Source organism: Maniola jurtina, chromosome 6 (assembly GCF_905333055.1).
Source record: "Maniola jurtina chromosome 6, ilManJurt1.1, whole genome shotgun sequence".
Taxonomy (NCBI): Eukaryota; Metazoa; Arthropoda; class Insecta; order Lepidoptera; family Nymphalidae; genus Maniola; species Maniola jurtina.
This window is the reverse complement of record NC_060034.1, coordinates 4,469,469-4,485,775: the sequence shown is the minus strand read 5'-3', so window position 1 is coordinate 4,485,775 and position 16,307 is coordinate 4,469,469. Positions and strand designations below refer to the sequence as shown.

The window sequence follows — 16,307 nt, the reverse complement described above, 5'->3', positions numbered from 1 at the left end:
TTCACGGCCGAACAAACCGATTCTGATGAAATTTGGTACAGGATTAGCTTATATCCCATGGACGGACATAGGCTACTTTTTATCCCGGAAAATCAAAGAGTTCCCACGGGATTCGTAAAAACCCATGCGCTAAATCGATTTGTGTGAAATTCGGTACTGAGGTAGCTTGCATCCCTGTTATTGACAAAGCAACTTTTTATCTCAGAAAATCAAACAGTTCCCACGGGATCTTTAAAAACCTAAATACACGCGGATGAAGTCGCGGGCATCCTCTAGTTATCTATCAAAGTTTCTATTTATTTCATTTCGATATTTATCGGGGTTGTAAAATGCTATTGTTTTATACATCGATATAATAAATAAATGTTCACGCGTTAGGTGTGCAAAAACAGCTGATAAGGATTCGTTCAACCGGTTCACCGGTTTGAATGTTTCCGTTCACACCACTAGCTGTAGATGTATGGACTAAATTGAGCTTTAAAACAAGGCTGTTAAGGTCCAATACCATTCTATCAACGTTGTAAAAACTCGTACAATACATAACGATACCTAATGCTATAAAATATGCTCGAGACGAGCATAATCACTTACCTGCTAAAACCCGCAGTGAAACATTTTATCAAATTTCGTAGAATTAGATCGTAAAAACACAGTAACATCAGATTAAAATGAACCTAAATTACCTTAATTTAAGGTCCCAAATTCAATAACACCGATTTTAATTTTTGGTTCTGTCTGGATGGCTATACATGAATGGATTAACTTGAGCTATAAAACAAGGCTGCTAAGGTCTATTTCACGTTAACGTTCTCAATATAAACCTATCTGCCAGTTTTGACCATTAATGTGGTGACCATTAAACTTGGCCTTGAAAAAGATACTTCATAAGGATGAAAGATTATATATAGTACGGACAAGTCCAAGTTTCTTAAATTGTTACTAGTTGATAATAATAATACCATCATTCATATTTACTTACATCTTATAGGTAAATTTAATTCTATATCTTATTTTTATATGTCAACAACACTTTCCACAATCATCATGTACAAATCAAGTCCTAGAAGTAATGAGTAATTCAATGAAACTATAGTTAGCACCGATATCATACAAGTTACTATTTATTACATTTCGCTAATGATCGGGGTCGTAAAATCCTATTGTTATATATTACCAAAACATTCAAAGTAAAAAAATATTTTACAAGCTTTAGGGGTGCAAAACACTTGAAAGGGTATTATATGCACCTGCAGCCATAACAGGATAACATTATAAAATATTTCGTTTGTATAAAAAGCTGTTTTGTTTATAATCCTCGTTTTCGTTTATTTAATATGGTTACCTTACAAATCATATTATGCGCTCGAGAAGTCAACTACTGGACAAAGTCAACAATGAATTATAATATTTTATAGCTCTTTTGTTATTTTTAGATTCGGGCCATTGATTTACATTTAAAAAATTAAATTTGTAGTAATTATGTTCTCTAATTCAGAAGCTTTGAGCTACCCTCTTCAAGCCTACCCCGTAGGTAGGCTTGAAGACTGTCAAAAATAGTACTGCGACTTACTAATACAATGCAGAGTCTGAGCCTGGTGGTGATTTTGAAGTTTGAAAAGGTGCAATAGATTCTCTCTATAACTTAGACCCGTACTAAGACAGGATTTTGAGACATTGGATCTGGAATTGACCAAATTATCGTACAACAAAATTTCTCACGGACTAATGAAAGCTATGAACCAACGGATTCAGTAGTTAGATTTTATTAATTTTCTTACATTTCGATTCAAAACAATAAAATCAGTCAGAAAAATAGATACACTAATTTGACATTCCAAAACGAAGTAACTCTCATCTTAATAACAATTTGATGTATACTTTAAATGTAACTGCATAAGGTAAGTTTTACAACAAATATTTTAACACCGATATTTCAGTGTTAGTCTAAGTGAGTGAGAACACAAAAGCCATTAAGATCCTTTGTATCGACAAAGGCAAACACAATAGGATCTTTTATTTCTTGTAAATTGGACTAGCTTTATGACAAAAAGTAGGTATGAAATTTTGCTTTGCACATGTTCAACTTTTGGCTGAGATAATAAAGTCTAAGTTGAAGGATATTGAATAAGATACATACTTATTTTTGTATCTATAAAACATTTACGACACCACAATTTTTGGTCAAACTTATTATTGACTTATAACACTTAGTGACGTATATACATATCAAACCGGCCAAGTGCGAGTCAGACTCGCGCACCAAGGGTTCTGTACTAGGGTATTTTTTCCGACATTTTGCACGATAAATCAAAAACTATTATGCTTAAAAATAAATAAATAAACTGTTTTAGAATATACAGGTAAAGCCCTTTTATATAATTCCCCACTTGATATAGTTATATTACTTTGAAAACTGAAACACATTTTTTTTGTGATGAAACCATAAATTCATGGTTTTTGCCAAATTTCATGATTTTAGGTCAACAGGAAATACCCTATAGGTTTTCTTGACATTCGGACATACAGACAGACATATAGACAACAAAGTGATCCTATAAGGGTTCTCTTTTTTCCTACGGAACCCTAATGAATGATATCATTGCATAGCAAGTAAAGAAAATATTAATTATAACACCTTGGATAATCTTGAAAACATTTGAGACTTGAAATTGGATGTTATTTTCATAATCATCATGACCATCATCATCATCATCATTATCTGCCTGGGATGTCTACTATTGGACATAGGCCTTCCCTAAAGAGCGCCACCCGGTCCTCAGCCTTCCTCATGCAGCCACTTTCCGCCAGCCACTTTATATCATCAGTCCAACGTGCTGGAGGGTATCCCACATTACACTTGCTTATACGTGGTCTCCACAGATAGACAGACATATAGAGAGATAGACAGATAGACAGACCACAAAGTGATCCTATAAGGGTTCCTTTTTCCTTTTGAGATACGGAACCCTAATTAATGATGTCATTGCATAGGATGTGAAGAAAATAATAATTATAAGCCTTTGGATAACCTTGGAAACATCTCGGACTTGAAAGCGGATGTAATTTTCATAATCATCATGATCATCATCATCATCATCATCATTATCAGCCTGTGGATGTGCACTGTTAGACATAGGCCTTCCCTAAAGAGCGCCACCACACCTGGTCTGTTTATTTTTATTTTCAAATTATAAGTCCTGGTCCATAGTGACCAAATATTAGTTTCACTACACTGCAATCTAATATTTATTGAAATCTTTTAAAACTTAAATTATTTTTCAATATAATAAATGCACAATATCAACTTATCTTAAAATCTAGAAAAATCCTAAATAAATATACTTTATAACCTAGTACTTAATTTACTACTCTATGGCATTCTTACGACATTCCACCAGACAAAATGCTTATGAAACCCGATACAGGTCTTACCGCGCTGAGGCGACGGGTATGACTGACAAGATAACGTAATTACGGCCCATAACACTCAACAATAGGGTCGAAAATTCTTTGTACTCGCTCTGTACGCGATTTGAAGAGAATAAGCGAGGAAAGCGTGAAATCAAATAATTTAGAATATAATATGAAATATAGCACTTACTGTGAAATGATCGGACCGAATTATTTATTTGATTGTTTTACACCTATGGTGAAAGTTACGTCTTTAAGAGCTTTGTCATTAAAGAGAAAAACACAAAAGTCTAAGGTTTTAGACCAAACTTCTGATTTTTTTTCTATCGAGGAAAGTTTGTCCAATCATGTTTTTATCGGACCAAATCCAAGGGGATATAATGAAAAATATTATATATTAATTTCAAATTTTTCGATCCATGCGTTCCTAACTTATTTCCATTTTAGTAAACTTTAGTATCGACGAAAACGGAGACTGCCGCGTTAAGTAAGCATTTTTTTATATTGGTAACAAAAAACAATACAACCTGACAATTTTGTAGTAATTAAATAGTAAACGTGTTTGTTTTTATCTTTATAGCGTGTTGATAATATCGAAACATTAATAACTAGATGATGTCCACGACTTCATTCGCGTGGATTTAAGGTTTTTAAAAATATGTAAGTGGGATATCTTAGATTTTGTGGGATAAAAATTTGTGAAATCTAACTTCGTCTTAATCGGTTAAACGGATGGATTGTGAATAGGTAACAGACACGACCACACATACTTTAGCATTATACTATTAGTATTGATAGATAGGTATCATAAAATCGATATGTTACCTATCACTTGTAAAGATATCTAAACGAATAAAAAAAGAATTATATTAATATTGATTGTGAAACCGTTGCAGATGGTCGTCACACGTTAGTACACGTAGGTATTCCCCTACCTAATAGCACAGAGTAAGGATGGTGGTATGTTTACCAACCAGAGCAGAGGTTCGACGAAGCCGTCTAGACAGAGCAGTTGTGCGATAAGAGACGATAGTAATGCCAGGCTATTAACCACGAGATCAAAGGCGTCGGTCTACTCTGTCTCCTTATATTGTGCTAATAGGTACTTTGGTAGCATTTCTTCACTTTAAGAATAGGTATAATTAGTCAGTGGCAGTGAGAGAATAACCAGGCCCTTGTCTAACGTTTCAAGTTGCGTAGTGACATACATAAACGGGAAGGACAGAAAACTTTTCTATCCATAGTATGTGACAGATTTACGCACAGTTTACGTTAACTTGGAAGGTTACATTAGATCCTCAGAGACTTAGTATCTTTACCTATGCCTAGTTAACCTCTGGTTTAGGCTATACCTATAGTTCACGTTAAATAGTGCTTAAATGTGACATTTATTGCCTCTCATTTAGTAAGGATATTTCTTATCACGTTATCTCATCCCTATCGGTTATACCTACTAAATGTCACAGATACGCACAGTCAAGGTTACCTCAACGAACTCTCCAAGCACTACGCACTAGAGTCTAGACGGTTATACAGTTAAAAAGCTAAATAGTTTTGTTTTTGTTTGGCATGTCCCGTCTAGTGCGTAGTACACAGAGGTCGTTGGATTGACTTCTTACAGTCTTTGTTTAAGAAGGGTAGAAAAATCATATTCAAAAGGCTGCCTTTTCCTGGGAGATTTGAGAAGATGAGTAGCAGAAATCTAAAGGGCTCAATCAGCGTAGCTATGAAAATACGGAATACCAAGGCATAACGCATATAATTGAGTAGGTTCCTTCGGTAGTGGAGTGGTACGGGAGGGGTGTGATGGCCTGAAGCGAGAACTCAGTGATTCGTCACCGCTCCCACATCGTTTCACTAGCGAGTACCGAAAGAGCCTTCTCAGTTATGCGCTATACCTACAGAAAACTATAGGGTATGCATACGTCCCTTGTTGTGCACCCTTGCATATCTCTGGAGCAAAGTTAGCCTGATTTTTAGGGTTCCGTACCAAAGGGTACCAATAGGGCTCTATTACTAAGCCTCCACTGTCCATCCGTCCATCTATCTGTCAATAGGTAGAGAGTTGAAATTTTCACAGAATGTGTATTGCCGCTATAACAACATATAATAAAAACTTCAAAACGGCCGCCATGAAAAAAAAAATCTTGTAGGATGGTACCCCAGGATAGGACCCCTTCGTGTGCGACTCCGACTCGCACTTGACCGATTGTATCTGATTTGAGGTCCTGTTTTGATTTATTAGTACTATTTCATTCTATTTAAATCATCGTGCAGAGAAATCAAAAGCATATACAAATATTTTACTATTTTTAATACATTTTATAAATAAGTAACAAAGTTTGGCACATTGAGGTATATTCAGATATTAATCGTGATTTGTACAGTCAACATTAAAACGCTTTAAACAACAATTTACAAAATATCACAAGTCTTTTTGTGTAAGTAATACAAAAACGACATCATTCTTCTAAAGTTCTAATAGCTAGGGAGCAAGTGGCAATATTATGGCAAGCAATATTATGACTTCATTCATCATTGTTGTACTATTTATATAGTAGATATTAATAGTAAGTTCTTAATATATTACACTTTTTAAACACTTTTAGGGCCCGTAGGAAGGAATAAGGAACCCTTATAGTTTCGTCGAGTCCGTATGTCCATCTTTAAGTCACAGCCATTTTATACTCGAAGACTACGGTAAAATTAGCTTTTATTTATTTTAATGGGGAGTTTTTAACCCCTAGATGATGCCAGCGACTTAGTTCGCGTGGATATGGGTTTTCAAAATCCTGCGGAAACTTTGCTTTTCCGGGATAAAAATAGCATATGTGTAAAATCAGGTTATAAGCTGTCTCCATTCCACTTCAGTCTAATTGGTTCAGTCATTATGGCGTCGGTAATATACATCCAAACTTTCACATCCTTATCTTACTACCCATATTAGAAATGCGAAAGTGTGTTTGTTTGTTTATTGGTTTGTCCGTCAATCACATCGCAATGGAGCAAAGGATTCGGAAATCGGAAAAGAGCAAAGGATGGCTTACTTAAAGACCTGAAGAGTGACATAGGCTACTTTTATCACAGAAAAACAAAGAGTTCCCACGGGATTTTTAAAGACGTAAATCCACGCAGACGAAGTCGCAGGCATCAAATTAGGATTTTAACATGACGATGAAGTCACCTAAGAATTAATACCACCAGGTCCCTAACTATTTTCATAAATTCTAAATCCCTCTCTACAATTGCACACAAAACTCTTCAATACACTGATTTATTCCTCGCTGCCCGAGGTACTCAGTTTGATGCTCACACTTGAAGAGCGTATTTCCTTGAAAAAGATTTATCGAACTCTTATCCTTTCTAAACTGTAAAACTGCAATGGAAAGAAAACACAATTTCTGCCAGATCTATTAGCTAAGCCATTAAACTCAACCCATTTTAAAATGGTTAAATTAATGTTGAGTTTTGCGAAAAACCAGTAATCTGTAGCCAATAAATCAGCAACAAAGTTACTTCTGCAGAGTCAATTTTTTGTATGATTATGAAATTCGAAAAAAGTTTGGACTGAGTTACTATATAAGTCCATAGCCAAGTAATAGTGGCGTTGAATTTTTATTCATTTGTTATGATTTATGAGGATGAGGACCAACACACTAAAAACACATTTTTTACATCCCAACTAAAACAAATATGCATGCACGCACCTATGATGGTTTGATTACATTGTTCGGTTAAGTCGTATGCAGCCACTGACTTATATGTAAATTATTATTCAACCGAATAATAAGTTACATAAGTGACACATAGCCAACCGGCTATGTTCGATCACTAGCAGTTTTCGGTCACTGACAAATGTAAACGAACTATATTCAATTTAACAAAACACACATATATAAACACAATCACACGGCATTACTGAAAGACACTAATCGGCGCATTTGTATAGACAAGCACAAAATAACAACTAGCTTTTTAATGGCTGTATCAGCAAAACCGAGATTGAATCGAATCGAGCACTTTGTTCCGAGCATAAACGTCACTGTCAAAAAATTCACACACATGGATATGAAACCTGAAATCACTCACTACGGTAACAAGTCTTAAGCTACGGTTTCCTAGGAATATTAAAAAAATAAAAAGGCGGCCATAAAGCTACGGAAGTGGTGATAGAACTTTTCACCTGTCATCACCGCTATTACTCCGTTCCACTGTCATAATATTATCGTTATGTGGCGGCACTGCTCTTCTAGGAAACCGAAGTTTATTTGTTTTTTTGAATCGCATATAGCAAGGTGCAATATAACATGCAACGTAACATTCTACACAATATCTCACAGGAGTCTAGATGAATCGCACGCTCGAATCGCGCATTTACCACGAACCACCTACGCGCATGTCTCCGCCAATCTACTATGGAGACGTGCGCCTTTTTGTTTTCGTCTGAAAATCGATAGTTCTGCGCACGACTTGCAATGCTCGCAGTATGAGCGACGAAAACACGGGTCGTGCGCCTAAGACATCTAGATTTCAGACTACGGGAATTTGTTATAACGCACGTTACCTTGCGGCAAAGTGTACGGCAAATTTTTGCATAGAAAGGTACATTGCATGTTAGATATTGCACTAGTACGTAAAAAATTGTAATGCAAGGAACTGTATGAAGATGTTTGCACCGCAAAGCTCCTGAGATTGCGCAGCGGCTGTATCGAGCTCTGTAGCACATCATCCTGAGGTACTATAGCGCCTTGAGTTCTGGCTTCTCAAGTCTTCCATTTCATCTATCTTCAGTTAATGTATCCCATTCTGCTCAGGTATCCTTCAGAACATATTCCATTCGTTTATCGTTACCAGAATTGTCTCGTGAAAGGCGTTCCGGAATTTTGAGTTCTCCTCTTTTTCCAGACTTGGGATGGGCTACGATGTGATCAAAATGGCTAGGTCTTGAAAAATTACACAAACTCGACGCAGACTCCCACTCCGACTCGACTCACAGTAAAGTATGGAAATGTGAGCTTTAAATTGTATTCTTCATGGTAGAATTTTTAATGTTGAAGTGTAATTGAGGTGAACCACGCGTGGTCCACTCACAATGAGCGGACATTCAGACTTCTTTCAATTAAATTTTAGAAATTACGCCCGTAAAGATCACGATATAAAGCTTACATTTCCATTTTTTACTGCGAATCGAGTTGGACTGGAGTCGGCGTCGAGTCTGTTTCATGTACGAAGACCTAAAGACAGACGCATTTAGCACAACACATGCAAACTTCTTGAAATATGACGTGCTATTAAAGTTCCTTGCATTACAATTCGTAAACGCGTTTAAAATGCCTACTTGCCGGGCAGTTTCCCTCGCGCATTGTATGGTGGAGGGTTTGAGAGGGATGAGAGTGGTACGTACTTGTTGATTGGGCCCGCAGCACGTGGCGTTGTGGCAGAGGTCGTTGGGCGGACAGTGCAGCGCGCACGGCGCCTCGGCCGACGCACCACTTATTATCTGCCAAAAATAAGTTTCTTTGTCTACATCTTCTTTACTAGACTAGACTAAAAAACAGACTTGACAACTAGGTATTTAATAATAACAACCACTAGTTCTTAATAAGAGCGGGTATTTTTGTCGATTCAGTGATTGATTTACTAAACAATTCAAAACAAAAAGTTTGTTTGAATCTTTCTATTTTAAAGCGTACCTAAATGATTGTTGCGTTGGTAAAGCACTGTAAAGTTTGCATTTGAACTTTAAATCGGTGGAACTTTGGGTGTCCTAAAACCTTTAAGTAGTTTGTTGATTTAATAAAAAAAAATTTTGAGTATTTTGTAATTATTTGAATTCGTCCAACAATTTCAAATAATTACAAAACTTTACTAGAATATTTATTATTGTAAATACCTCATTTCCATCTAAAGGCAACTCCACAAACTCAGGTTGTATAGTTGTCGAATGAATTCCCTCGTTGTGGAAGAATTCTTTAACCTTTTCCGCTATCTTCATGTATTCCGATAAATTTCTACACCTGTAACAAATTCATTTGTTCTTTGAATATAATATTATTATACATACAATATGTACACATCACGGATACAAAGAAACAGCTTATTAATTTCAACTATAAAACAAAGATCTCTATTTGTAAACAAATAATATTATGTAAGCTAAGAATCATAATAATTAGAATCGCTATGTAGCCAAAATCCCAAAAATTTATCCTAAGACATGGCTAGTATGATGACCAGATTTTTTGAAGCATTTGCTAAATATGTGCGTGATAACAAAGACTAAAAATATAGAAATGTGTCAGAAATAGTCAGACTGAGTGAATTAGGAGAGGATAACAATAATGCATAAGTATAGTCGATTCCGAAAAAGCGGGATCAATCATTATTACAATCTCAATTGTTGTGACTGGTTGAGTAGATGGTATTTTTGTTGCAACAATGCATTTTAGCAAATAGCAACAACCATCAGAGGTGATAGCGATCGTCACACTGTGATGAACAAACTGATGTCAAACTACGATATGGCTCGTGCATCAATCATTACTACAATCTCGTTAATTGTGGATGACTAAAATTATTGTTTTCTCCCTGCAACGATGAATTCCAATGTATCTTCACACTGCATCGAAAACGATGCAGTGTGAAGATGCTAACGAAAAAAAATTCGCAGCACACAACCATGGCAAATCAGAAAAACTCTCATAAGTTCCTTAGATAAATTGCTTGTTGTTAATTTATGCATGATTCAAATCTTTCAAAACAAATGGCCATAACATCTTAGACAAAGACACATGATTCACTGTTATTGAAACATTTATGTAAGTACCTAGGTACATGTTTAAGTATAGGTAAGTCATCTGGTATAACATACTGATGTGTTTTAGCATTCATTGCCAATGTTATCAGAATGAAATCGCGATAAAAAAAGGTGATAACAGAATTCGTTTAACACTAATTAGCTCATTTGATGCGATTGCAGATGGCATTGCGCAAACAGTTGCTATTTATCAATCTGATAACTCAAATGGAAAGATATATCTACCGACCTATCATATGCACGTACCTAATCATAATTCATCTAATATTGAGTTAATCCTGGTTATTTGAAAACTGATAAAAGTTACTTTGTTGAACAATACTTTGTAATCGATTTGGGACTTAGCCTCAGCAGATTGAAGACAATTATTGTAAAAAAACTTGTTATAAGTACTTCTTAATTTTTCTTAAGAATCTGATTTCGCATTCTGTTGATAAATCGATTAGATTAATAAATAACGGTGTACATATTTTATCATAAGATTTCTCAATTCATGATTTTTGTATAACATTATAACATTGATTGCCGTGCATTACACACTAAGAGAAATGGGTTGGAAATATCTTTCTAAACTGATCTAATGTTTTTGACCCAGAAAAACGCAATCCTATTTCTATTTATCTTCAAAAATAACTGTACTTGTTTTTTGCATACATACATTTTATGAAATCGTTCAAAAAGAATGTTTATATTATTATGATCTTCCGCGATAAGTACTTAAAATTTATGTAGGTAAAGAAATTCAATCGAAGCAAGCCTTAATCTTCCACTTTGCAATGTTCAAATGAAATTAATTAATGTATTGAAACCGCACTTTCAACTGGAATTGATGACCCGTGGTAAGGTTTCACGTACTTGTAGTTATTACCAATAGGTCTAACCCCGCTAAATATTCAACCCTCATAACACTCTTATCTCAAGAAATCACAACTATCAATTTTATAGATGCAATATTCATATTCAGGTTATTAAAACAAAAACATAACACCTAATCATCAGCTTAAAAGCAGAGACAAAATTGCCGGCGCATGGTTCACTGACCTTCATACCGGGACAAAGACTCTTGGGCAGGCGCCAAAAGAAGCAATCCGAAATCTTTTTCAAAATACCTTGAATGTATTCTTCATACCGTTATAAATAAATAAAGACGAGTTCTTTATTGATATTCCTTTGATTTACAAGCTCAGTACAATCCAATTATAAATGAGGAACTCCTCAGTATACAGAGGCGTGCGAAGATTTTGATGTATCTACGAGAGGCAAAATGCGCCATAAATGGCGTTACTCGCGTCTTTCGGACGAGGAAATGGACGGAACGGCGTTCGTTTCTCCCATCAGTAATAGGACCTTACAAGAAGAGAGAAAAGGCATATTCTAGTCTGGCGTACTCCACCTAACGCTACATCATCACTCTTTGGTATGATTACAGTCAAGTGCATGCCTTTATAGTCAAAAGCAGCAGCCAACTAATTGGTAGACTTTTAAGGACCCACCCAACTACGGTTACAAAATTGCGTCGAGGATATACCGTGGATTTCTGATTCATTCCGAATTTATAATCACACTTTTATTATTTCATGGTGGTTGCATTCGACGGCTGATGCTTCAATTTTGAATGCTTCAATATTTAAAGTGATGGTCACAAACGTTGAATTAATGACTGACTTTATAATGATCATGCTAACACAGCTTGGATGACAGCTCTACATATATAACACGAATTGAACGAGAGCAAAAACATGCTCTATTTACCTTAGACTACTTTGATTCAAATTTTAAATCGGTATTTAATCATTAAAAATTAAAGAAATCGCATGTAATATACCTCATAGTGTTTTATACAATAATTAATCTATGCGGCTTTTTCAATGACAGACCGTCTGAAAAATATTGTCTGAGACAAAATATAAATAGCTCAACTACACAATACATTATTTCAACTATCGGTCATTCATACCAATAATTACATATACTTCAATACTTATTGCCTAATCAGATTAAAGCATTAAGCGTTAGGTACTCATATACTTAAATAACGAAATAACGCCGCGCGCCCTATGTTTAAAGATATTTGCATACCTTTAGCGATTAAAGATATAAATAATAATATTAATACGACACATAGTGCCGTCTAGTTATCAGGTCATATTATATAATATAGTTATCTCAGTATCATATCTTAAATTAGAGAATACAAGGCTAATTGTTTTCTAACATTGAATTAAGAGAGTTCATTTATTGTCTTTAATGGTTGTTGCACACAAAATCTCTAATAAACTAAATTGATATGAAAAAAAAACCGGCCAAGTGCGACTTAGACTCGCGCACCGAGGGTTCCGTAGTCGGGTATTTTTTTCGATATTTTACACGATAAATCAAAAACTGTAATGAATAAAAATAAATAAAAATCAATTTGAGAATATTATACAAGTAAAGCCGTTTCATAGCCGTTCCACTTGGTATCGTTATCTTACTTTGAAAATTGAAACACATTTACATATATTTTTTTTTCAATAATGTAACCATAAATTCACGGTTTTCAGATTTATTTCTTTACTTGTGTTATTAAACTTACCTACCTACCAAAGTTCATGATTCTTAGGTCAACGGAAAGTGCCTTATAGGTTTTCTTGACAGACACGACGGACGGACGGATGGACAGACAGACAGACAATGAAGTGGCCCTAGGGTTCCTTTTTTCTCTGGAGATATGGAATGTTAGAAGTCTAGAACAATACCTTATATGCGCGCTAGCGATGATCCTGTCACCCGCTAGCTGCCAAACGTGGAATTCGTGCACCGCAAGCACTCCATCCACCTTCTCTAAAAGACGCCTTTGTATCGCGTCCACCTGCGTACATAGCACATAGTTGCTCATTTACCATAAATATCATCATCTTAACCCTAGCCAGCCCTTCTTTTTCTCATAATAGCAGCAACAGAATTAAGGACGAATAGGACAGGCAGAAACATGATAGCGCCTAAAGATAGCCATCTTTCAGATAGAATACAAAGGTATTAGATAACAAAATATAGAGCGAAGGTAGGGAGGAGGTTTTTAGGCTGTGGGCCATTGGACAACATCCCCAATGTAGTCAGGCACTCCCGAAACACCGATGTATCCACGAGAATTTTCTTCCTCTCCAAAAGAAAAAATAAATACGTTTAAGTTTATGCAATAGTCCACAACGCTAACCAAAGTCGGATTGACAGATTTGCTATTGAACTTCCAGTCTTTCCATCACTTACAATCAGATGCTGTCTCAGTTAATACCAACCAATACAGAACTTTTTCAGGTCAACGTGTTCCATTTTATGCTTCCTCACCACTTATAACTAGCAGATTGCTTAAGGAATAGATCCTCTTACAAATGAAAAATATTAAATCTCAGAGCCGAAGATGGGACAGTAATAATCAAACGCCAAATAAAACAGAAACCGGTCAAGTGCGAGCCACACTCGCACACAAAGGGTTCCTTACCATCATACAAGCGATTTTAAAATTGGCCATTTTGGTTTTTATTATTTGTTGTTACACTGCAATTGAAATAAACACTGAAAATTTCAACTCTCAACCTATCATAATTCATTAGATACAGCCCGCTGACAGACAGACGGACAGCGGAGGCTTAGTAATAGGTTTCTATTGGACCCCTCTGGCCTAAAAACTGTTGGCAATCTCAATACGTCCATCATGTACAACAAAATTGGAGCAAGCAAATAAATACATATTTTATTTGCATTTCCCGCCATGCTTTAGGTGTACCTAGGTACTATATATAGTGCATGGATATTTAGCGACCTAAAGATTATTATGTTTGTAGGTACTGTTCGGATATCTCGTATTTGCCAATTGATAAAATAGTTAACAGTGCGGGACGCGAACCGCTATTGAGGATTTGACACATTTACGAATATAAACGCAATCCATACTAATATGTACTTTACGGACTGAGCTACTACGCTAAAAAAAGAATGCGCCTAATGCATGGTCTAAAACCCTCTTCGCATTATTGTCTTTCTAATGAAACCGGTTTGAGGCGTATCGGACGGTTTAAAAGTCTATAACGGTCGCTGCTAAGAACATTTTTTATGTTTTATATATTAGGATATTCTGTGCTAATATTATGAATGCGAAAGTATGTCTATCTGTTATCATTTCACGGTTCATCTGTTTAACTGATTTTGACGTTTGGTAGAGATAGTTTGTATGCCAGGGAGGAAGGCTACTTTTATCTCGGAAAATAAAGTTCCCACGGGATTTTTTCTCTATCTAATTTTTTTTAGTTTCGATTAGCTGGCCCCGCCCTGAATTGGCTTGGGTAGAAAGTCTTTCTTAAATGGGAGTTAGATAGGTAGGCACCACTTTTCTCTAGAAATCGTAGGAAATATGTATGTAGATTGTAGATATACCTAAAAGCTCAAATTTCTACACCCTGCGTCGATTTATGATAGCTATAGATTGATATGTCAGCCAATCAGTCAATAAACGGCTTATTTTGAGCTTGATGAAATATTTAATTTGGACTAAATTCACTAATATTTAAAGGAAAATAAATATGTTAAAATACTAGGCAAGCACACTGCGCGCGCGAGCATAATTTTGATCAGAGTAAATTGAACTTTAATTTCACTATATTAAAGTTCATTTTTGTGTGGAGTAAATTCTCCGCGACCAAAATCAATACACGCAAAATCGCGCCGAATTTTGTAGTAGGATTTTACCTAAGCGGTTGAGCTATTGAGGTAAAGTAATGAGTATAACGTACCTGTATATGCGTAGGAACAGTCTGCAACAGGATGAGGGCAGACTCCCTCAGTAGAGGCCACACTGATGCGAGGATGAGGATGACTAGAACTATACTGAGCGCGGGGTCGATATAGTATTTGTATTCCCAATCTGTCAGCCATACGACTAGCGCTGAACAGACCACTATTAGCGAACCTAGAACAAAGAATAAACCATTTAAAATAACTTGAAAATAGGAAAATTATGTCTGTCACAAACTAAGGAAGTTTGAAAAGTTATCACTATTAGGCGGGGCACTAATCTAGCTAAATGCGCGAAACTTTTCGCATCTCGTGTGCGCAGATATAGCGTTTTCAATGTCAAACTATAGAAAAGTCATAAAACGATTAGCCTAGGTGCCAAAAAAAAGCTTCTTTGAAACGTGGAATAAGGGAAATAAGATTTAAAGTAACCGTTTCTTGGAGTGTGCCGAATATGTTAAATGTTTTCAAATATTAGAGTTATGGGATGCTTAGTTTGACTATAATCTATCCACGGAGAGATGTTAGTATAGGCTCTCTCTGTTGCGTAATCCCATACAAATGACAAAGACAAAAAGTCAGTGGGCGTTAACCATTTTGGGTCACCAACTTTTTTCCGTGGATAGAGGAGTATACTATTTTCACTTTGGCTTACTCTTAGCAAAATTGGCCAATATTAAGTGTCATACTATCAAGAGTGATGTATTCTCAATTTATATTTCAAATATAATATCCAACAAATATAACAATAATATTCTAATTCATTACCACTTCATACAACTATCTGAGGAACAATTATCCATTACTCACTTGTTGCAAGGTTCACCACTTAGGTACATACTACATACCTAGCTGATTAAGGTCATTTCTTAACTGGACTGTATTGTTCATTCAAAATAACTTATTACATTATTGTTACTTGTTTATTGTACATAATACATACTATGCAATAATCGTTTAGTACTTTTTCTTTTTAATCCAAAATATTGTAATAAAACTAAGGTATAGCCTTATTTAATTTCAGCACAAGTCGTGTGAATCTATAGTTAACAAAACACCATTGCTAAGGGTTATATAGAAGCAGGTGTTACTTTGCGGAAGTCCATTATATTATACAAGGAACCAAAAGCTTAATATGCAACAATCCGCTGAAGCAGACAAATCTGTATGGCGCAACATGCAGCATGCGATATGCACCGCCCGCCCTCCCACTGCTAAACATGCAGGGAAAGCTAGCCACCAAGCAAGCAATACGCGCCACCACCACGCAGCACCACACAAATCCCAAAACCACTCGACGCGTGTCGTG

At 35.8% G+C, this 16,307-nt stretch overlaps 1 protein-coding gene across 5 annotated transcripts in view; it reads right to left on the bottom strand.

Moving 5' to 3' along the window:
- The window catches only part of LOC123866194 (zinc transporter 1), a 35,212-nt gene that overhangs the window by 10,986 nt on the left and 7,919 nt on the right, over nucleotides 1–16,307 (bottom strand). For 3 of the 5 annotated variants that reach the window (XR_006796154.1, XM_045907600.1, XM_045907601.1), the window contains exons 5-8: nucleotides 14,998–15,173; nucleotides 12,967–13,079; nucleotides 9,305–9,428; nucleotides 8,816–8,911 (exon numbers count right to left, since the gene is read on the bottom strand). Coding sequence is in view for 4 of the 5 variants with exons in the window: in XM_045907600.1 (XP_045763556.1) it covers nucleotides 8,816–8,911; nucleotides 9,305–9,428; nucleotides 12,967–13,079; nucleotides 14,998–15,173 (509 nt within the window). In the remaining variant the exon portion in view is untranslated. Of the gene's footprint in view, nucleotides 1–5,706; nucleotides 6,788–8,815; nucleotides 8,912–9,304; nucleotides 9,429–12,966; nucleotides 13,080–14,997; nucleotides 15,174–16,307 lie in introns of those variants that run through there. The other 2 variants (XM_045907603.1, XM_045907602.1) reach the window with 2 other exon arrangements.